Source organism: Ambystoma mexicanum, chromosome 14 (genome assembly GCF_040938575.1).
Source record: "Ambystoma mexicanum isolate Mex_15411 chromosome 14, UKY_AmexF1_1, whole genome shotgun sequence".
In the NCBI taxonomy this organism is placed as follows: Eukaryota; Metazoa; Chordata; class Amphibia; order Caudata; family Ambystomatidae; genus Ambystoma; species Ambystoma mexicanum.
The window spans coordinates 454,492,381-454,516,008 of record NC_090940.1 but is presented as its reverse complement, the minus strand read 5'-3'; the positions used below and the strand labels follow the sequence as shown (position 1 = coordinate 454,516,008).

At 49.7% G+C, this 23,628-nt stretch overlaps 1 protein-coding gene across 2 annotated transcripts in view; it reads right to left on the bottom strand.

The window, feature by feature from the left end:
- CLMN (calmin) overlaps window positions 1-23,628 on the bottom strand; it is a 2,282,147-nt gene that overhangs the window by 1,222,553 nt on the left and 1,035,966 nt on the right. For both annotated transcript variants that reach the window (XM_069637682.1, XM_069637683.1), the window contains one exon: window positions 21,577-21,669. In XM_069637682.1, the coding sequence (XP_069493783.1) occupies window positions 21,577-21,669 (93 nt within the window). The remainder of the gene's footprint in view (window positions 1-21,576; window positions 21,670-23,628) is intronic.

The following is a 23,628-nucleotide window of genomic DNA, read 5'->3' as shown; positions in this document are numbered from 1 at the left end:
AACAAGCTCTACCTGGACTATGGTTCCCTCCATCTGAGCCTACATCCTCTTGTCACGCTTACCTGGGAGAGTGCCTTTGTGACATTGGGGGTTGGTCCATCCTTCACCCAGTTCCTCATTTGGGTGGTGGAGAGGCTGATTCCTCGTGCCGCTATCTCATCAGTTCCTGGACTCCAGACTGGCGACCTCTGCGAGACCAACCACCAAGACTACAGGTACGCGGTCCTCTCGGGCCAATCAGCTTGACACAAGGAAGCTTGAGGAGATGGTGGAGGTCAACTACGACCCCTTTCGCGCACAGTTGAAGGCGGACTTAAAGAGGTGGCGCACACCGATATTGACATGGTATGGGAGGATGACCTCCATAAAAATGAATGTGCTCCCTAGACTCTTATACCTGTTCTCGTCGATTCCGAGAGAGCTACAAGAAAGGCTCTTCCTGGAAGTTATAGGTGAGACCTGTACATTTATATGGGGGAACAAGACTCTGAGGGTGAAAATGGCAATCCTCACCCTTCCAAGGGACAGAGGGGGGGATTTGGATTTTCGGACATCCGTTTGTATTATAGTGCTGCACAAATTAGGGGGATGCTAGAGCAGATGAGGGAAGATCTGAGGATGTATTGGAGCTACCTGGAAGAATATGCAGCGCATACTCTGAAAGTCAGGGACTTTTTTTGGTCACCGCCCAGATTGATGCCAGACCGTCTTCGGTCCCACACCACGCTGGGAGTCTTTTGGTCAGTGTGGCGGGAATCCAGAGAGACAAAGGGCTATATGTTGTGGCACTCCCCTATGTCCTCGGTGTGGGAGCCCCCGTTTGACTTGGGACACCAGGGTTTCACCCACTCACAGAGGGGGTTGTACGCACGCCTTGAAAGGGCGGAACAATTGTTTGAGGGGGACTAGACGGTTTAGGACAAAGTGGGTTCCACCTATGTTTGTTGTTATTATTAAAAATGTCTTGTTCACTATATAAATGCCAATAAAACCAAGTTTTAAAAAAAGAAGGCAGTGGCACGAAGGGCCAATAGACGCACACGCTGCTATTCCAATGGTATGTGCGCGATGCATGCCGATTTTCATTGTGTTTTCTCTGTCTTCAGGTGACATATGATCGAGTGATAACATGGCGCTGTCTGCATGTTCAACGGTTTTGCTTCAAAAGAAGCTGGCATCGCCTTCGCCTGCCTAGTTAGTGATCAATAATGTACAGCCTAGCCTGCAGTTTAAAAGCCATTTGTTTGTGCGTTTTAAGGATGCATCATATTTAGGATAACACACGTTCATCACAATGAGACAATCATAGCTTTTGAATCTTTATAAATACATGTACTGATTTGAAAAACTCAGACAACTTTAATAAATATCTAAAGCTGTCTCTATTCATGTTAATTAAAATGGGACATTACAGGGGTCTACAGAGTGGAATGATGCACTGCAGGTTCCTGGAAGTTTCAAATCATGTGGAAACATACATTCATTCGTGCAGTCATTTATGTAAACGTGCCTTCATTCTCAGTTGTATGGTGAATGATTAAAAGATAGAGAGCCATGCACAGTAGGGTACAAATACATTTCTTGTTTGACATTTCTTATACGTTGGTAAGAGTAAAAAATACATTGGCAGGGTGGAAGGGGGGCGGGCTCTAGTCTCACCAGGCTTGGGCAGCACTAATAGCCCAGTTCAGAGAACTCCAACCCTGTCACTGTTTGGGGAGGGAAGGCAGGGAGGTAGGAAGGAGGGAAGGAGGGAAGGAGGGAAGGAGGGAAGGAGGGAAGGAGGGAAGGAGGGAAGGAGGGAAGGAGGGAAGGAGGGAAGGAGGGAAGGAGGGAAGGAGGGAAGGAGGGAAGGAGGGAAGGAGGGAAGGAAGGAAGGAAGGAAGGAAGGAAGGAAGGAAGGAAGGACGGACGATCTCACTCTAATATATAGACCAGCAGGTTGAGTGCTCGCTGGTGCTGCTACAATCAATCATCTATGTGTTACTGTGATCTGCAGGTAGCAGGTTCAAATCCTGGCAAGGCCAACGCAGCCTTTCATTAACCTGAGGTTGATAAATGAGCACCAACTTCAGTTGGGGATAATTGTATGTAAATATGTTCTATGCACAATGCTTTGGCAAAAACGCTATATAAATACCAAATCATTATCAAATGCCAGGCTCATGGCTACTGCCTCGAGTACCTGGGTGAGTCGCTCGCAAATGAAGTACTCGCCTGCTGTTGTCGCTCACGGTGGAGCCAGCCCGCATTCCACAAGTTCGAATCCTGCACAAGCCCATTCAGCCTTACATCTTTATGAGGTGGTTCATACACTGGCCACTATTCATTGGAATAATAACACCTGCTATTCCAGCATTTTAAAGCAGAAGTAATCAGGTGAGAGTATAAATCACACTATATAAGAATGCAAATTATATGATGAGTGGAAGTGGGAGCCTGAATGCAGCTGTGTGGTGTGTAAAGTCATGAATTGATGTGATTCACGGATCATGGTTTGAGGGCCACTTTTTTTGAGGTGAGGGGCGGGCCTCTTTTTGTAGGTGCCCGGGCATGTTTCTTGTCCCAGTCCAACCCTGGCAGCAGCACACTGCATGCAACCCTCACGTAACGGTGCTCTGCTCGTAGAGCCTGTGCCACGTGTGTGAACGAGTTTGTCCTACACTGTTTATTACGGCGCAGACCCAACAGTAGTGTGCATAAATATACATTGATGTATATATGGGATACATTACTCACCGTAATCTTATTTCTGATGCGTGTATCTGCTTAGATTCACATGCTGTGCATAGGCCGACATCTAGTGGAAGCTGCAGAGTATTACGTATGTGAATCTAAGCAGATACAAGCATCAGAAATACGATAACGTTGAGTAATGTATCCCTTCTGAGGCTTGTGGAATCTGCTTAGATCACATGCTGTGCATAGATTAGCAAGCAGTGTTAGAAGAAGGAGGTGGGATGTGAGAAGGGTCATGAGCAAATAAATGTCTTAGAACCGCTTGTCCCACTTGAGCATCTGTCTTGGAATGGGTGTCAATGCAGTAGTGCTGAGTAAAAGTGAGACTAGAGCTCCAGGTAGCTGCTTTGCAAATGGTGTCAAGGGGTACATTTGCAATGAAAGCCAGAGTGGCCCCAATGCCTCAGTTTATAATCCACTTAGAGATGGCACCTTTAGAGACGCAATCTCCCTCTTTGCCTATAGCTACGGAGACAAACAGTTGGTCTGTTTTCCTTAGCGGTCTGGTCTTGTTTACATAGTATAGGACTGCCCTACGCACATCTAGGGTGTGTAGTTTCACCTCAGCCGAGCTTTGTGGGTCTTGGAAGAAAGCCGGAAGCTCGATGGACTGGTTCACGTGGAATTTTGAAATAAACTTAGGTGAGAACCTAGGGTGTGTTCGTAAAACCAGTTTATCTTCATGGACAGTAAAGAAGGATCCTGCACTGACAGAGCCTGAATTTCACTGACCCTTCTTATAGACATAATGGCTACCAAGAAGGCCGTTTTATATGTCAGGTGTTTGAGACTGCTTTTATGCATGGGCTCAAAGGGAGGGCCCACGAGTTTAGCCAGCACCACATTAAGGTCCCATCCTGGTGGTGGGTTAGAAATTGGAGGGTGAAGTCTCTTTACTCCTTCCATGAAGGCTTTAACCACTGGTACTTTCCACCACGATAATTTGTTATGCGAGGTGGTGTATGCTGACAGAGCTGCCAGGTGTACATTCAGTGAATTAAATACCAACCCTGCATCCAGCAGGTGGAGCATGTAGGTGACTATAGTGGAAGGAGTGCAATCAACAGGGTTGATCTGCTTATTCTGGCACCAGATAACAAATCTTTTCCATTTGTCAAAGTAGCAATACCTCGTGTTTGGCTTCCTAGATTCTTTTAGGATGTCCATACATCTCTGAGGTAAATTGAGATGTCCAAACTCTATGACCTCAGGAGCCATGCTGCCAGGTTCATTGAGTTGGGTTGAGGATGCACTGTCTGACCTTGGTGCTGGGACAGTAAGTTGTACCAGCACGGGAGTTTGATGGGTTCGCACACCGCTAGTCTGCGTAAGTGTGGGAACCACTGTTACCTCGCCCACATGGGAGCAACTAGGACGAGCGTCATCGATTCCCTGTGCATTTTGTTGACCACCTTCCTGATGAGAGGGGTCGGTGGAAAAGCGTATGCAAACATCCCTGACCAGTTCATCCACAGGGCGTTCCCCTGGGAGCCTGGTTGGGGAAACCTGGATGTGAATCCTGGGTACTGTCTGTTTTTGCTTGTGGCGAATACGTCTATAGTGGGGAAACCCCACTGAGAGAAGAGATCTTCTACGATTTTTCTGTGTAGACACCATTCGTGTTCTTCCGGGAGGGGATCTCTGCTTAAAGCGTCCGCCAGAGAATTGAGCTCCCCTGGAACATGTTGAGATGACAGGTAGATGTTCCGTCTGAGTGCCCATATCCAAATTTTCTGGGCAAGCTTGGACAGATTTGGCGAACAAGTTCCTCCCTGTTTGTTTAGGTAAAACATAGCTGTTGTGCTGTCTGTCAGGATCTGCACTGACAGGTTCAACAGGTAGGGATCGAACGCTTGAAGCGCTCTGAATACTGCCAGAAGCTCTAGCAGATTGATATGATTCTTGGCCACTGAGTGAGACCAGAGACCCTGAGTTGTGTGGTGGAGATGGTGTGCTCCCCACCCTGACAGGGATGCATCTGTTGTGACTACAGCCTGAACCTCGGGATCGTAAAAGGGTTTCCCCTTTGAGAGGTTTTCTCTTGTCCCCCAGTGAAGACTCTGTACAAGTGTTGGCGAAACGACCACTAGATCGTCCCACTGACCACTTGCCTGAGACCACTGTTTCGCCAACCATTCTTGCATGGGACGCATGCGCAGGCGCGCGTGGGGGACCAGGTAAATACATGACGCCATCATGCCCAGCAAACGCATCGCTTTGCGCACTGTTATCTGGCGACCGGCCTGATATAGCGGAATTTGCAGCATTAGATTCCGAATTCTTTCCTCTGATGGAAAGGCCAACCCTTCCTGTGTGTTTGGGACAGCTCCTAGGAACTGTTTGGAGGTGCTTGGCACCAGAATTGACTTTTTCTCGTTTATGGAGAAGCCCAATTCAAAGAGGAGGTCGATAGTTCTTTGAATATTTGATCTGCAAATTGCTGGGGTCTCCCCCGTGATGAGCCAGTCGTCCAGGTAACGGTACACTGGGATTGCCTCCCTGCGTAGGTGTGCCGCCGCCACCGCCAGTACCTTGGTGAAAACCCTTGAAGCCGAGGCTATACCGAAGGACAGTACCTTGAACTGGTAGTGCTGTCCACCTTGAAGCGCAAGAATCTTCTGTGCGCTGGGAACATGGAAATATGAAAATAGGCATCTTTCATGTCCAATGTTACCATGTAGTACCCTTTTTTAGGAGGGGGATTACCTCTTGGAGAGTAGTCATGCAAAACTTTTGGGGCTTGACATACTTGTTTGCAGGCCGTAAGTCCAATACTGGGCGCATTGTCAAATCTTTTTTTGGCACAAGGAAGTAAGTTGAATAAATACCCTTGTTTACCTGGTGTCCCGGGACGAGTTCTATCTTGTACTTTGCTAGAAGATTGGCAATCTCTTCGAGGAGGATCTTCTGGTGGTCTAAGGAATGTACTTTTTGACTTGGAGGGTGGTTTTGGGGACGCTCTAACAGTTCTATGCAGTATCCTGCAGACACTGTGGACAGCACCCATCTGTCTGATGTGATCCCTTCCCAAGCTTGGGTGAAGTTGGAAATGTGTCCGCCTACTGGGGATGCGTGAGAAGGGACCCTGAACGGAATGTCACTGTTTTGCGGGAGGCGTGCCGCCGCCTCTATTGGGGCTGCCTCTACCCTTACCACGTCCCCTCTTGTTACCCCCTGACATAACCCTGGGTAGACTGCTGGTTGTTGTTATTCCATGGTGTACCCTGCCCCTGGGAATAGTTGGAGCCTCTTTGTGAGTTTTGGCCGCGTGGGCGATGAAAATTGCCATTCCCTCTTTGATTAGGGGGTTTGTTGGTTAACTGGCCCAGGGATTTGAGAGTCTCGTATTCATCTTTCGCATTTTTTAAGGCATCCTCTACCGCCTTACCAAACAGTAGATGGGGCTCCACCAGTTTGTCTATTAAGGATGATTGTGTTTCGGGTTTAAACCCAGATTGTCTTAACCAAGCATGTCTTTTGATAACAGTGCTCTCTGCTATCAGTCTGCCGGCGTTATCCGCAGCATCAAAGGTTGCCTTAAGGATGCAACCGGACACGCCTCTTCCCTCCGACGCAACCTGTGCCAACTGGCTTTTTAAAGGTTCCGGGGCGGAGTCAATGAGCGCTGCAACTTCTTCCCACTGATGGCAGTTGTAACTCGCCAGCAGGGTGGTGGAGTTGGCAATCCTTGCCTGGTAGGCGGAAGCGGAGGCTACCTTCCTTCCCAACCCATAGATCTTCTTGCTCTCCTTGTCGGGGGGAGCTTCAGACGACGATAAGGGTGTTCCCGCCCTCTTCCGGGTATTAGTAACTACAAGGGAGTCCGGTTTCAGTTGCCCCCTTATGTAGAGTGGGTCTGATTGGGCTGCCTGAACAGTTTTTCAATCCTGGGGTTTACCGCCCTGGTGAGGTTGGGATTGAGAAGGGAAGGGTCTATTCTCCTTTGTATTGATTTGAGAATAGGGATGGCCTGGGCAACAGGTCTCTTTTCTCTCACTAGTTCCTCGGCAAAGTCCCTCTCCTCCTATGCTCCCTGCGTATCTATGCGGAAGTGTTCAGCCGCTCTAGATAAAACCTCATTTAAGAGAGGTTGGTTGTCGACAGGAGAGTCGGTAACCAGAGGTTCTTTGTCTACTGGGGAGTCTACTCTGTAGACTTCTGGGTCATCCTCGTCGTCATCTTGGGCCTCGTCATCCCCATAGTAATCCACTCCAGTATGGACGTCCAACGTGGCCAATTCTGGATCCTCGTTAAAAGATGGATCCTCACCATATTGAGAGTATGGTTGGACATGGAAAAGGTCAGAAGACCTACTTTGCGTTGGCGCCTCAAATCAAGGTTTTTTACCAGGGGGTTGCGGGTCCTTAGACCCTGAGGGGGTTGCCCCGTCAGGGGTATAGGCGAGGAAGTGTTGTGGATTTTTGGCATAGAAGTCTGCTAGGGATGACATTCTAGACATAACTCTGTCTATATCCTCACTTGACCATTGTTTAGAGCTGGGGATTACCCTCTCCTGGGAGTGTTTCCCTGCTATATTCTGACTGGACCTATGGCCTTGTGCAAGAGTCTTGGATATTTTTTCAGAAGAATGTGACTTGTCCTTATGTGTCTGTGGTGCAGATGAGGGCTGAGAATGCTTTTTCTGCTGTTTTCCCCCCCTGCCCATGACTGGAAGAGTGCTTCCCCGGTGTTTTCACCTTTTCGGAGCTCTTCGACGTCTGGCGTCGAGATTCGGGGGTAGTGTCCCTTTCCTTAGCGAGTGGAGGTCGGGGCACGGGAGCAGCCGTTATGTGGTCTGCTGACGCCGACACCTGGAGTGCAGCCTGGGGATGGTGGTCGTCTTCGTCTCCTGACGATCGAACCTCCGTCACTTTAGAGAGCGAGGCACTCTTGGCAACAGTGGATGGTTGCCTGGTGTCATGCGGCGATCTTGATCGAGAACGCCAAGAGGACAACGATTCGGTGGACTGTTCTCTGCGTGCCTCTCTCCGAGAACATGGCACGCGCATGCGCTGAGTCTTGGTTGGACTTGGAGTGCTTAGTGGATATGTTGTGGGTAGCGCTTGTGTCGCGGGGGGTGTTCCCCCATAGCTGCCCTGCCGGACAACCTTCCGAGGTCGGGGACTTGCGCTTGGCTGTCTCTCGAAGCCACGTTGCCCTCGCCGTCCGATAGGATGGCGTCGCTGCCATCACTGAAGGCGCCCTCTGCTTCCATGGCCTCTCGTTGCCTGGCATGGAGGGCTCAACATTTGATCAAACGGTCCTTTAGAGTCTTCGGTTTAAACCGACTACACGCTCTGCAGTTCGCCTCGGGGTGGTCCCTTGGCAAGCATAGGTTACAGGTAGCGTGTGTCAACCCAAGGGTACTTGCGGTTGCACTTAGGGCAAAATTGGAAAGGTGTACCCTCCATACGCACCCTGTGGCAGCGGGCTAGTGTGTGTAGGAATATATAAGAAAGTGTATCTATATATAGAGTGTAGAGTATGTACCACCCCCCACTCTCCCTACTTGTAGGGGCCGAGGCCAGAGGCCTTCCTAGGCCCAAGTCCGTCGTGCAGCTCTCGACGTTTGTTTTTCTTCTCCGGGCCGGCGTCGAGTGTCGATCTTCGGTGACTCGACGTTGGAATGGAGAAAACGGGGAAATATTAGGATTTTTTGCTAAATTATGGCTAAGGCCAGGGAACTCCGCGGGATGCTTCCGACCAGTATGGCGGAAAAAAACAATCTGAGGGTCCTAGACGCGTGAGGGATCATGGGTACAGTGGACGTCACACTAGGGGTAGTATTACTGACACGCCATGTGTCGACGCCCATTTTCGAGTTTCGAAAAACAAACTGTAATACTCTGCTGCTTCCACTAGATGTCGGCCTATGCACAGCATATGATCTAAGCAGATTCCACAACCACAAGCCTCAGAAATATATATATATATATATATATACATGCACACTCACACACTCAGCTATATTCACAGGCAGAAGAGCATAAGTGATTGAGCTTCCAGCTCTGCAATACAGATGAAAGCCCAGGTAAACTATGCACAGGGACTCGCCCCAGGTACAGCCTGTTAACCAACGCAGATAAGCCACCAGTCTCTTTCCACACAATGACCTTCCTACGAGGAGAGTCCTCAGAGTGAGTCTGCTGGAGAAGGGCCTTCCCACCTGCTGGACGACCCTGCAGTGGAGCAGCTCATAGAGCAAGCAGCATGGGCAGGCGTAGGGCCCATAGCCAGCAAGCTTGACTTCCTGCAAGACTGGGTAGATTTCTCACAGGGTCTAAGAGCCGTTAAACTCAGGCCGCACAAAAGGCAGTGGCAGGATGATCACAGGCCATGGACACAATCACAGCCATAGCCACGCAAGAAGCACTCAAAGATAAGGCACACTAAAGATAGAGCGCAGCAGAAGTGGCATGGTGATAGACCGTCCAGGCCCGAGGAAGATTCAGAGGGCACAGACTTCACGAGTCACTCAGAACCAGTCAGCGATCAAGAGCATTCCTATGTCTTGGTCAGCTTGAAACCCTCTCAAGATGAGGGACCTCATAAAAAGCATAAGAGGGCTGAAGACAGACACAGGGAGAGTATCCTGTACAATGCATTTGACCCAGATGCTCTACTACACCAGAGGTCCGCAGAATGGGAGCCACCAGCGAAAGTGGCCACATATTTATGCAAATGCCTGCATACGCCTCTCAATAAGGAGGCAAGAAGTAAGTAGAGAGCGGAATGCCCCAGACCACTGTTACCAGATAAAGTGGTAGAAACACCTGAGATAGACCCTGGTATGGTGACCGTTCTGGCGAAATATGCTAGACATGTTCAGAAGGGCATAGATCGCTCGAGAGGGCTTGCCAGGACAAGCTCCTGGATATGGTGGGCCCCATTGCCAAAATCCTGCAGATGGCAGAGGAATCATAAGGAGGAAATGGCATCGATCCGAACATTCTGACAGGTCGGCGCAGCGTGCAATATGTCTGTTGGGCAACACGAATTGCGCCATTGCCACAGAACGCTGACAATCAATCCTAGTCAAGGTTGACCCCAAAGTTGGGCAAACTGGCATCATCCGAAGCCACATCAGCAGCTACATCAGGGCTACTCTTCGGCAATAATTTTGTGAAGGATATGTCAAAATATGTCAATACCTATGCCGCCCTGGACAAAGCTCAATCGTCCCTCAAGAGAGTGTTTGCCCCTCAGGTTTTCACCATGGCTGGCAGAGGTGGGGGACGCTTGGCCAGCCGCAGAGGGAGTCAGTGGCCCTACAGGAGCAGTAAATGGAGCCAAGAGGACAGCAGACCCCAACCCATTTTTTCCCCACTCATGGACGGGGCAGAGGCATGGGTTGGCACGTGTAAGGCATGTTATCAAACAGTAAGACAGACACAGTTCAAGGGTGTTTATTGAACTTCGATTGGTTTTGAAAAACGCCTATCTAATCCTAAATCTAAAGATGGGAGCAAGCTACGACCATCAAATAATAATAATGCAGTCCTAGTAGAGTCTGTCAAAATAAAAGGGCCTATACTAATAAACCTATTGCCAATCCTTACTTCTAAATACAAATAGTGTGGGAAACAATGTTATGCAAAAGAAAAGTGTTCAAGAAATATGTCAGGATATTCAAGCCATTGGCTTCCCTTCCCCATGTTTTCAGCATGGCCAAGGCGGCACACTTAAGAGTAGAACAGTCTCTGGCTTCTCTAGCACGAGGATGCAGTTCAAAACCTCAACATCAGGGCCTTCTGTGCCAAAGTCTCTTTGCCATTCCAAGTCTCTTATTTCAGAGGGTCTGATGCAACACGTCAAACATTAATGTTTCTTTCGTCGTAGGATTTCAAATATACAACTACTCAGGTGATTTTCTCTTCACTTCGGGCCCCCCTCTGCTAGGCTCAGACCCACTTTAACACAAAACCTTCAATTGGTCTCGCTCTGCCGGGCTTGGACCAAATTTATCTACTTTTCCAAACTTTCTTTACTTCATCAAAATTGAAGACTTTCTACTGTGCGCAGTTTTTCGCTTGAACTGTCGGAGGACCATTTCGATTCACAATTACTCGTTCTCTTCTTGATATAACCTTTTTCTCAGCTTCACTTTTACCACTTCTTGATACTTTACAGAGACCTTCGATTGAGCACCCACGCTGTGCGGGACCACCCAGCCAAAGGTATTATATCTTGCTTTTAAAGTGCAATCACTCATCAGCAGTTCAACTGCACTTGTTACTCTTATTACACGCATTTTAACAATGTTCGTTCCGGCGCTCACCATACAATGTTGCTGCTTGCAACCTTGGCTTCAACACAGACCGGTTTTGTATCGGTGTCCCAACTCACCGGCTGTGTTGATTTCATTGACTCTGCTTTGATCTTGGACCCAAGGACGGTACCACGCCGGCTGGGACTTCTCCTCACCTTGATTGCTGACGCGGGAGGGCCCCGAGTATCTGTGACACACAATGCAGGATTCTTCAGCCTGGTCTTACGCTTTCAATTCTTGAGGTTTCTGGAAAGTAACGGTTTCTTGTCAAAAAGGTCAAGGGAACTTCCCTCCTTGCGATCCCCTTCTGTTTTGCTGTCTTTCTTCTTTTGTTCAGCTGCCGTCTCGAAACTCCTGTTTCCTCGTGTGCTTTGCCTCGCTCAGAGTGTGCTCTCGTGCTCTGTCCTTTATCCATGTGGGGAAGTTTAATGGAGGCCAGGTGTGTGTGTGATGGTCAGTAATTGCTTGACCTCGCCTGATCAATGCATTGGAACATGTCAGGTGCCCGGGTCAGGTGTTAGTCTGTTTTCTCCCATAACGGGCTGTCCGTGTGAAAATGTTCATGTTGTAAATGGGGTTGGGGGGTGTAGAGTTCCTAAATATCCTACCTGGTAGGATGGGGTAAAGGTGTTACAGGGAAGTGGATACTGCCTCTCAACATCCGGCATCCCACTCCCCGAAGACCCCTCACCCAGGTGATCCTCCCTCACTGGTCCACCCCCAGGAAATGGATCCAAAAGCGATGGCCATGTCCTGGCCATCTGGATGACAGATCCCCGGGGACTAGTGGGTGAGACACCTTCTGGTTTCTCACACGCAGCAGCAACAGGAGACAGGATGCTATCACAGGTGAGACTGCAGACGCAAGTGTCCAGCGCAACAGCAAGCAGCACAATCCCTCCCACTTGGGGCCGGGTGGCAGCGCACGCACAGGCTTAGCAAGAGCTTACAGCAGATTTGTGGGTCTTGGACACTGTGCAAGGGTTCTGTCTGGACTTTTTGCAGGTACCAGTGCAAGCACAAAACCGCCCCTGCCCTGCGTTATGTCAGGCGCAGATCAGGTTCTCTTAGACAAGGAGCTAACAGAGGTGCTAAGAAAAAAGGCGATAAGGCCAGTGGTCCAAGAAGGGCAGGGTTTCCTGAGCCATGTCTTTCTAGTAAAAAGGAACCTGAAAGTCAGGCTAGTGATCAACCTCATAGAGTTGAACACTTTCCTAGCATACCAGCATTTGAAGATGGAGGCCATCCACCTCCTCAGAGACATCCTTCAGAGGGCAGACTGGCAGGCCCGCATAGACCTGAGAGATGCCTATCTAGCGGTCCCCATCCGCGAGTCACACCGACAGTTCCTCCAGTTCCTCTGGCAAGACCAGAAGTGAGAATTAACCTACCTTCTCTTTGGTGTTCCTCAGCGCTGTGGTGTTTCACCAAGCTCCTCAGGCCAGTTGTAGCGAGGCTAAGCAAACTAGGTACGAATTATAGTGTAACTCGACGACTTATGCCTCATGACACAGGACCCAGGGAAGCTACAGGAGCAGGTAACCCTCACATCAGGGCTTCTGGAATCTCTGGGGTTTCTCGTCAACTGGGACGAATCAGCGATCACTGACAGCAGAGCATGGAATTTCTAGGATTTGTTATAGACTCCCAGGTGAGGACACTGAACCTACCTCTCTCGAAGGTCAACGACAAAGCAGGAAATCAGATCAGTTCTAAGGAGGGATCAGATTTCTCAAAGACAACTCTCGAGGATAGTGGGGAGCCTGTCCTCGTCTAACCAGGCGATTTTTTGGGGGCCCCTTCATTATCGTGTCTTTCAACAGCTCAAGATCCAGTTCCTCAGACAGGGATGGTCATACAAGAGGTTGGTCCCCATGTCGGCAGAAGCCAAGACGAAACTCAACTGGTGCCTCAGGCACATGGAAGCATGGAACGGAAGGGCCCATTTCGGCTCTGCTCCGGACCTCATAAATGAGTTGGATGCCAGCTGCAAGGGCTGGGGAGCTCTCTGCAGAGAGCTGATGACCGGGGGATGGTGGTCTCTGGAGGAGTCCAGGCTTCACATCAATTGCCTGGAGCTTCTACCCGTCTCCTTTGCGATCAGGTGCCTATCCAAGAACAGAGTTCAATGCTGCATCCTGCTGAAAATGGACAACATTTCAGCAATTCGGTACATCAACCGCCTTGTGGGGATGAGGTCCAGATGGTTGGTGAAGCTGGAAAAGGACTTCTGGTTTATCTGCCTGGAGAGGGGTCTCAGCATCATGTGGAGTACCTCCCGGGAGCCTCCAATCAAATGGCGGACTGGAACTCCAGACACCTCAAGGACTCCAGCACCTGGAAGCTAGACAGAGGTGTCTTCCAAACCCTCATGCAGAGGACCAGTCCTTGCCAGACAGATTTGTTTGCATCCAGGTTAAACCGTCAGCTAGCGCAGTTCTTCAGCTGGAGGCCGGACCCGGAAGCAGCAGCCACGTACGCTTTCCTGCAGCAGTGGGATCTTCAGAGGAACTATGCCTTTCCTCCATTCGCCATGATTGCGTAGAAATTTGGCGTCCGCGAGACAGCAGCAAGCGAGGTTAGTGATAGTGGCGCCAGCCTGGTCGAGTCAAGCATGATTCACGGACCTGCTGGAGCTCCTGTGACACCCCGCTTCTGCTACCGGACTTCTCAGGCATTCTACTAGACCTGGCAGGGCTGCAGCACCTGTTGGTCGAGCTTGGGTCCTATGCCTAATAGCTTGGGTGATTTCAGGGGTACCTGGCGAAAGCAAGGACTATCAGGAGAGGCTGAGCGCCTCATTAGAGAATCCTGGGCTCCCAAGACAGCTAAGGCTTACAGGTCAGCTTGGCGCAGATGGCACAGCTGGTGTGTGGCTAGGAACGTGCATCCCTCTTCAGCAGATGTAGTTCACAGTCAACTTTCTACCTAATCTAGCCTCACAAAGCAAAGCCTATAACACAGTAAACACAGCCAGGTCTGCCATCACCACGAGACATCGACAATGGAGGAGAGTATGCCCTGGTGGTGCGACTGCTTAAAGGAAAAAAGGCCATCTGGCCCCTGGCACTGAAGTACTCTAGTATGCGGGACGTAAACAATGTCCTCCAACTCTTCCTGAGCTGGCCAGATAATGATGTCCTTTCCAGGAAGGCTATCTCAGCTAAGACAGCGATGCTTCTGTACTTGATAGCCTGCAAGAGAGTTTCAGACGTGGGAGCTCTGGAGTTGGATAGCAAATCTTTATATCCGAGGGAGTTACCTTCTACGTTAGGTGAAGGACCGAAAACTCCATCGGAACAGCTACCTTTCTGGCTTTTCTGGAACAGCCCAAACTCTGTCCAGTCAGATGCTTAAAGGAGTACGAGAGGCAGACGGTGCTTATCAGGCCAGCCGGGAAGTGCAGCCTTTTCATCGCACTCCGGAAACCATTCAAAGTGGTGTCTACTGCCACCCTATCCAGATGGGTGAAATGGGTGTTGAAAGAAGCAGGGATAGATATTTCTCTTCTTGGCACTCACTCTGCGTGTAGGCCATGGCATCTAGAGCTTTCGTCAGCAGCACTCGGCTACCGGACCGTATAAAGGCCACTGACTGGTCAAATAAGTCCACTTTTAAGACTTTTTATTCTAAACCTGTAGAGCAAGTGGCTTTGTTGGTGGGAAGTATGCTTTGAACAAGCATAATATGAGCATACTAACTGTTGGATCCCTCCAGCCGGTGCTGCCATCGGAGAGAGAGCAATGGGGGGCCGCATTACAGTCCTTCTGGTGCGCAGCGCGGGAGCTACAAACCATGCATCACACTAGTTTGTAATCGTGGCCTGAACTGCCTGCCTTGCGGCAGGACAGCCCTTTTATTGCACCTCATGCCACCGTGCATGCGGGACGTGAGGCAGCTATAACATTCCTACTTTTTTCCAACAAACAAACTAAACACAAATCTATAACAGTATACAAAAACATCAGAAACTCTTCTATGCAAATCTAGTCTGGCACAGGTGCATTCTCTCTGGGCCTTCTGGGCTGCCCTTAGGTTGTACCTACTGGGCCTCTGCTGGGGTGTAGTCCCTGGGTTATCTCCCCCTTCTGGCTCCGCTCCATCTTCACGATATGCCTCTTAATCTTCTTCTTTCAGCTCCGCTGGCACTCCGTTCTGTGTCGCTTCTTCGTTGCATCTGTGACTCAGGGCGTGCTGTGACTTCTCATCGTCTTCATGCAATTGTCTCTCCCCGTCTGTCCACATCCGCTGGGGCACCCTCTTGAGCAATGATGCATTCCTTGCGATTGTCTGCTGTCCTTGTGTTGCTGTCACCATCATTCCTTCCGCTTGTGTCACTGTCCAGGGTGCGTAGCGAGTTTCCAGCTTGGACTTTGTGGGGTTTTGCAGTACCCAGTACATGATCTCAGACCTTGTCTTCGATCTTCTTGCATGTCTCCTGTTGCTCATGTGACTGTTTGCTGCGACTCTTTTCCTTTGGTCGCAGTCGCTGTCGAAAACGTTGATCCTCCTGCTAGGGTGGTGTGGTATGGTTGAGTTCACCATGGTCCCATACATGAGGTCTGCTGGGGTATGTTGGTGGAGCTGTGAGGTGTCACACTGTAGTTCCGTAAGAATCTTTATAGATCCACTTTCCAGGGGCTTTTTTGGGACCTGGATATGCGCAACACTTTGTTGATGGCCCTCATGAATCCCTCCATATCCCTGTTTGCCTGTGGCCACCTGGGCGTGATGAGGTGATGTCTGATGTGTAGATCGTTCAAGTATTTTTTTAGCTCCGTCCCCTGGAATGGCAGTCCATTGTTGCTCCTGATGCGTCTTGGCATCCCTGTGTTGCAAACATCTTCTCGAGCGCTGGTATTATGGTCTCTGCCGCTGTCGAAGATATGATCTCCACTTCAAGGTACCGCGAGTGGTCATCAATAGCCACCAGCAGGTATGTCCCTTCTTGCACCATGCAGAAATCGATTCGGATGGCGTCCAACCTTGATGATCCATGCTCTGCCGACTGAATCAGCTTGGGGTTTGGAGGTGCCCCCGTGATTTGGCAGGATGTGATGATCTCCTCCACCTTGGTGTCGATGTGCGGGAACCACACTCTGTGTCATATTCTGGCCTTTGTACTGATCATTCCCTGGTGGCCTTTGTATGCAAGTGCCACGATTCTGTCCTGCAAACTGCTGCGGATGACTATGCGGTTCCTCTCAGGATTAGCCCTTCGCTGGTGACGGACAGCTCCTGTCACTGGGAACATACTGGTGAGGAACTCTAGCTGGTGGTGGGCGGTTGTGTACATGGCAGAGGAATGATTTCCAATCACACAATATGATCGTGTTTTTCACTATGTCACAGCAATGGTTGTTTTGGGTGGCTCCACAATGTCATTGATACTGACCACCCTGGGCTTCATGGTGTGTATGATTTCACATATGTGCTCTTCCGTCTCCTCTGCCTCACTCACTTCCCCCAGGGTCGCGGCCCTCGGGTGCTTGGACAGCAAGCCTGCCGGGTTGTCCGTACCTGCCTGGTAGGCCAATTCGAACTCGTACTGCTTTAGGTGGAGCAGCCACTTCCCAATTCTAGCCGGAGGGTGTTCTGGTGACCCTGTGGAGATCGGGATGAGTGGTTTGTGGTCTGTGTATGCCCTGAACTTCTATCCATAGAGGTAGATATGAAAGTGTCGACAGCCCCAGAGTACCGCTATAGCCTCCTTTTCGGTGTGCGAATACCGCTGTTCGGTGGGCGTGAGAGCTCTGGAGGCGTATAGGATGGGTTTGGTTTCCCCTGTCCGTGACTGTTGGACAAGGATGGCTCAGAGGCCAACGGGGCTTGCATCGACATACAGTTCTGTCATCATGGTTGGGTCGTAATAGGCCATCGTTGTATCCAAAGAGAGATACGTCTTGATTTGCTCAAATACTTCCTGGCATTCAGGGCTCCAGTCCCATTTGGCATTTGACCTGGTAAGCTCCCTGAGCGGTTCGGACTTGGTTGCCAGGTTGGGAATTAATCTGTAGCAATATGTTGACATCCCCAAAAAGCTGAGTACTTCCGGGAGTATTGTCGGGGGAGGCCTCCTTTATGTCTGCTACCTTTTGTGGGTCAGCGGATACCCCGTCGCTGTTGAAGACGTACCCGAAGAACGCTATCTCTTCTTTCAGGAATTAACATTTGTCCCTGTGGATGGTGAGGCCTGCAGTCTCCAGCCTGCTGACCACCATTTCTAGGCGACACATATGCTCCTGCCTGTCACTGGCGTGGATGAGGAGGTCATCACTGACATTCAGCACTCCTGGGATTCCTTGGATCATTTCCTGAATACCTTTTTGAAATACCTCTGCCGCTGAGGAAATGCCGAAGCTTAGTCTCTTGTACCGCCGCAGACCCAGGTGGGTGGAGATGGTTGTAATGTACCTCGAGTCTCGTGTAGTTTCAATTAGTGGTAGCCAGCGTTGAGACCAATCTTTAAAGAAATCTTCGACCCTGTGAGGTCCGTGATTATCTCATCTAACGTGGGGGTGATGTGTCGATCATTTTAAATTGCTGCACTAGGTAGGCGCATGTCTATGCAAATTCTTACTTTCTCTGGATATTTCAGCTTTTTTGTGACCACCATTGGCGATACCCAGGGCGTTCGTCCTGTGACTTGTTCGATGATACCAGCCTTTTCCAGTTCTAGAAATGCCTTTGCCACCTGGTCTCTCATGTGAAATGGAGTTCTCCTATGGCTTACCGCCCGGGGCTGTACTGTAGGGTCAATGTGTAATTTTATGAGTTTGCCTTTTAGGCATCCAATACCTTTAAGGATGTCAGGGTGTTTGGCTAGTAGGTCAGTGAGGTCAGTGGAATCTGTGACATCACAGATGAAACAGATTTGTCCTAGGTCTTCAGCTGCATCCCCGCTAAGTAGGCATTCAATTCCAGCGTTGACAACGTAGATCTTTGCTCTGTTGGCGGTCTCGCCTCTGCTAAGTTCCGTTCTGAACCAAAACTCTACCAGGAGTGGCATCTTGCTGCCATAGGCGAATAGGAGCATTTCAGTTGTCTTGAGTTCTGGATGAGGACGCAGTTTCCGGAACATTGTGGTTGGCATCACATTTACTGATGCTCCTGTGCCTATTGTCATAAGTGTCTCTTGGCCATGTATGTTCACAAGGCATTTGGGTCTTCTCCGTTTCTTTTTCGGCTCAGCGTTTCCGTGGTCCAGTGCTGAAATTAGGTGGATTGTGCTCCTCCTACTAATTCTTGTTCTCTCAGGCCCCACATCCGTTGCTGTTTCTCCATGGTCATCACTGGATTCTTCTGTTGACGAGTTTTCCTCGGCCGCTACACGGCGCATATCAGCTGGTTTCTTTTTCTTGGAGAAGGATTTGGCCTGTTGCGGTTGTGGGCTTTGAGACTGCCCTGAGGATCTGCAGACACGTGCGTAGTGGTCCTTCTGGCCGCATGCTCCACACGTGGTTCCTTGCAATGGGCAGTTTCTCCTTCTGTGATGTGCTCCACCGCACCAGCCACACTCGGTGGGCCCCGGGATTCTTGGTTGCCTCTGCGGTGGGTGGTTTGTTTCATTGTAGTCATTCCTTGGTGCTTGACAGTTGGAGATTTGCGCCACTACCGCTGTCATCGGCGCCAGTTGAAGTTTCTGTAGTGTGGTGCCCATTTGTGCTGCCCTCGCGTGCCACAGCTCCCTTTGGCGTCCATATTTGAGAATCCTGGCTAGGGTGATGCCTTTTTCGCCCAACACCATTCTGCGCAGTTTTTCGGAGTATATGCCATTAATGATTTGGCACCTTATTTCCTTTTCGACGTTGTTGAATTCACGTGATAGTGCTAGTTTTCTGATTCTTGTGTGGTAGGCATCCAGTGTCTCGTCCTCCATTTGCACTGTGGTGTAGAAGTTGAAGGTTTCATAGTCCGGATTTAACTGCGGCATAAAATGTGATGTGAGGGCGTCCTTGGCTAGTTGGTATAGGACTGCACCGTCGTCGATGACCAAAGAGTTGAAAATACGCAGCATGTCATCGCCTACGTTGAGCAGGAGGTGTGATCTCTTTTCTGGGTGTTGTTATGTCCTTGCAGTCCATTGCCATCTCAAACTTTTGGATCCACAGCATCCTGTGGGGCCCCACTGATGATGGAACCGTGTAGGGGTCAAAAGGTCCTAGTGGAGCCGTGGCCCCTCCATGATGTTGACGGGACGGCACTGGTGCTGTCAGTGAAACAGCTATCCTTGCTGGGCCTTTGCGTGAAAAGAACATTTGCCATGTTGTCCTACTGCTGTGTGAACCCTTGAGTGGCGATGGGCTTCTCCTCACCTGTGATTTGTGGAGTCTGGGTGCTAGCCGTTGGTTTCGGCAGTGCCTGTGCCTTTCCATCTTCTTCATATGGCATGGTTAGTGGCAGCCATCATTTTTTTTCTTGATCACATGTGGGGCAGGGTATTCCACCGTGTTTCCAAAAATTCGATCCTTGTGGTCGTGTTAAGTAGGAAATTGCGTGCTAATTACTGCGCTGATGCTCCGTTCTGTGAGCTCGTCACTAGTGTTGGATCCCTCCAGCTGGTGCTGCCGGCGGAGAGAGCGCAATAGGGGGCCGCATTACAGGCCTTCTGGTATGGTGCGCAGGAGCTACAAAACATGCATCACACCAGTTTGTAAATGTTCCCAAAACTGCCTGCCTTCCAGCAAGGCGGGCCCTTTATTGCCCCTCACGTCACCGCGCATGTGGGACGTGAGGCGGATAGAACCCTAACGTTCAGTAAAGTCCTAAGACACAGAGACAAAATATGATCCCACCCATTCAATTGCTCAGTTCTGCGTAGGAAAGGGTGCAGTAGAGCGAACAGCAGAGCATTGCAAGAAATGCGGCCTTGAAGCAAAGCGGTGTGACGTTTGGCCCATCCATAGTTGGTCTGAAAGATGGATATTTTTACCTCATCTCTTCCATGACATGATATGGCATTTATAATGCTCCTATACACACGTTTCATGCTGGGTAATATACTAAGCAGACAGGCTCCTTTGTTCCAATATTCCCATCTTTAGAGCAAAGATTAAAGCAAAGCATAGAGCAGATGTCTGCAGGCTGTCAGGGGTGTTGTTTCGGGTGTTACGAGCGATGTTCGATGACTAGGCCATTGTTTTTTCTATTTTTTATTACAAAATCTACATCTAGAACAACACTCTCAATAGGAAATTAAAACATTGCCAGTATTTCAGGTCAAAACCACTGCATCATCAGACTTGTCAACATTCTGTGAGCAAAAAGATGTAGGATTTTTCAAGTTTCAAAAATAATACTTTGCATAACAATGACATCACAGGAAATTAATACACATACATTGTTGGCACCACTGGAGGATTGTAAAATGCACAACCCATCAAACAGCACAACATGGAAAGATGCTCAAATGCTTAAAATTAATAATTCTGAAGAGTAAAGTAACACCAAATTAAATGACCTAACTTCACAGAAGGTAATCGCACAGAGCTGGTAGACAACGTTTGCCACTGCTCTGTGGTGGCAGCATGGGAAATACATATTTATTCCTGCAGTGCAAGTTGAACACTGAAAGAAATGGAGACTGTAATCCTCATCAGTCTGATAGGCAGATGATGTGTGATGGTGGTACGCTCTGCCACTTACCTTCACCTGAGGCTTGTCACTGCAAGAGTGCAGGGCAGAGTCACATAGCTGTCAGGTCAGTGGATTGGTCTGAGCCCATTATTCAAAGTAATCACCCACCCATCACACAGACAGACTAATGTATTGCATGCTTTGTCCTGGGCCTAGACTAAAGCAGCCTGCCTTAGAGTCATATAAATTACCTACCCCTGTAAAAATCAGTAGGATCTATCCCCCAAATCTGTATATGATGGTGCTGCTTAAAAAGCAGTAGCCTACTGCCTAAATCAACAGGGTTGGCAAGTATGCATCATTTCTCAAAGGTTGAGACACTGAACAAAACTAACGGAATAGAGACAACGGTCTTTGAAGTGATAGCTCAGACCTCTGCAACCTTTGTCTCCCAGATGTTTGGACTACATATCCCACGACCTCTCACTTTTCACTAGGTTGGGTAGTGCTGCTGGGAGTTTTAGTCCAAAGCATGTGACAAGCCAAATGCTGCAGTACCCTTTACAGTAGCTGGGGTGCGCGAGCTCTGACGTCAAGGAAAGTAACTGCTCGCGTTGTCAGCATTTTGAGGGATTGTCTGCCTAGGGGTCCTTGAACTGATGTGGGCGTCACTAAGTACAGGTTTTGATGATTAGTGCGGACACTGGCACCGTGGACATTAGACATTGGGTATACTTGATGCACTCTCGACGCGCTGGGGCAGAGCTTGTTATGACTAGAACATTTTAGTCTAAGAAACGAAAATACATTTCATGTATACCAACATGCTCGACCAGTGCTCGTTTTGTCTGTGGTACAAGGAGGTTTGAAATACATAACTGCGAAGAAAAAGAGCACTCCGAGTATTAACAGGAAACTAGAACTGCTGAAATTGAACTCAACCTTAACAAAAGAGGGAACCGGACAGTTAATGTAATCAGACCAGTGCTTACCTGAAAAAACAAGATAATGTTCCATATCAAGCCAAGAACCATCGAGGGATTCCCGTCCGCTATTTCCGCAGCGTCAATGCTGACTAGTTTCACCTACAGAAAGAGAAGGACATTGTTATGAATATGCAGCTTTCATTCTACGATTGCACTCCCAAGCGTTTGCAAGGGCTGTGCGGGGAGTGATGTCACAATACCGCTGAAATAAGAAAAAGTCATAAGTAACGTGTAATCAACAACTAGCCACATTGGTGATGTTATAACCCCTCTCTTTCTGCAGCTAAACAGGCTATTTAGCAAATACAACCCACACAAACACACCTTTTAACATATACGCCTAGCGAAAATAGACAACGAAATTTGAGCCATCCAGATTAATTCTTTATCTATATAAAGTTTGTTTCTGTAATATATGTCATTAAAGACGTTTGGCAAATCATCATTAACTGAAAAACAAACTAGAAAAGAATTGACAGCTGATAAATTATATTAATGCATTAAAATAATCCGCCCGGAGAGGCCACCAGTGGGCGCACAGGCGATGGCTGCCTGATTCCCGAGCTCCTTCAGAGGCCAGGTCGCAGCTGGGATTGAACCCCCCCCCCCGAAACCCGCCCCTCGGAGTAAAAAAGTGGCGGAGCGTCCAGCGAACCCCCGGGCCCCCCACCGAGCGAAACAGTAATGCTCGGGGACCCACGGAAGGCAGAGATCTCAAGCCGCTGCCTCTGCGGTGAAGACACAGTGAGCGACTCGAGCGTCCTCGGGGTGGCGGAGGCCAGCTGTGCCCGGGGGTCTGAGCGGAGGGCCCCGACTCCCTGCGCTGCAACAAGTCCCCATCCCCTGGGAGTGCGGCCTTCGGAGCGGTAGCCCGCCACATTGGCCCGAAGTGGCGGCCTCCCTGCACTCCCTACGGAACTTCGGTGCGGGTTCGCTTGAAACCCGCTGTCATGCCTGTGCCATGGGCGCATACATTGGCGATCAATATGGACTAATTGTTATTCATTTATCTGCGGAAAACTCTTGGATCAACCACTATTCACTTCTTGGACCTTATTTCTCATTTGCGAGACTTTGGTGCTTTTCTATTTTTCCCAACAAACTACATTTACCACAATGCTCTTGGCTATAACTATCTATTCCTGGCTATTCCTATTTGTCATCATCGGAACTACAATCCCCAGTAGCCCTAGGGATCAGCTCTGCTTCCACCAGCTCAGGAACAGAGAGGGAGGAGGCAGATTGTATGCAGGTGTGCTGATCCAGGTGCGACCAATTAGCCTGCCTCTGTGCTGGGCAGGGCAGTAGAAAAGCTGCTGCCTGCAGGGGCTCAGTCTCTTGCATTAAGAGTCCCTCCAGCACCTTTTTGCTTCGAGCTACAAATCTTGTATGCGGTTCCTCCTTACTCTTGCTTTGGATCAAGTGCCCTGCCGGGCTCTCTGCTTTGCAGCCGATCACGCTCTGCTGCTTCCCAGCCTCCGCCTTTGCCCTTCCGGGCTTCTGACTTGCAGCCGATCACGCTCAGCTGCTACCTTCCGCCCTTGTCTTCCAGGCTCCTGCCTTGCAGCCGATCACGCTCCGCTGCTACCTTCCGCCCTCGTCTTCCAGGCTCCTGCCTTGCAGCCGATCACGCTCCGCTCCCTTCAATCTACAGCCTTCGTCCGCTGGGCTTCCAGCCTAGCAGCCCTCTACAGTCCTTTGCAGCCTTCTACAGTCAGCGGCCCTGCTCCTCTGGGCTTACTCCTTGCTGCCCGGTCCTTCTGTCTCCTTGCCGCGCAGTCTGCTTCTCTCCGCTGCCAACAGCCCTTGTCCTCGGGGCTTCCTACCTTGCAGCCGATTACGCGCCGCTGTTTGCTACCTACAGCCTTTTCCGCTGAGTTCTCAGCCTAGCAGCCCTCTACAGTCCTCTGCAGCCTTCTACAGTCAGCGGCCCTGCTCCCCTGGGTTCACTCCTTGCTGCCTGGCCCTTCTGGGCTCCTTGCCGTGCAGCCTGCTTCACTCCGCTGCCCTAAGCCCTTTCCCTGTGGGCTTCCTTCCTTACAGCCATGCTCCTTTGGG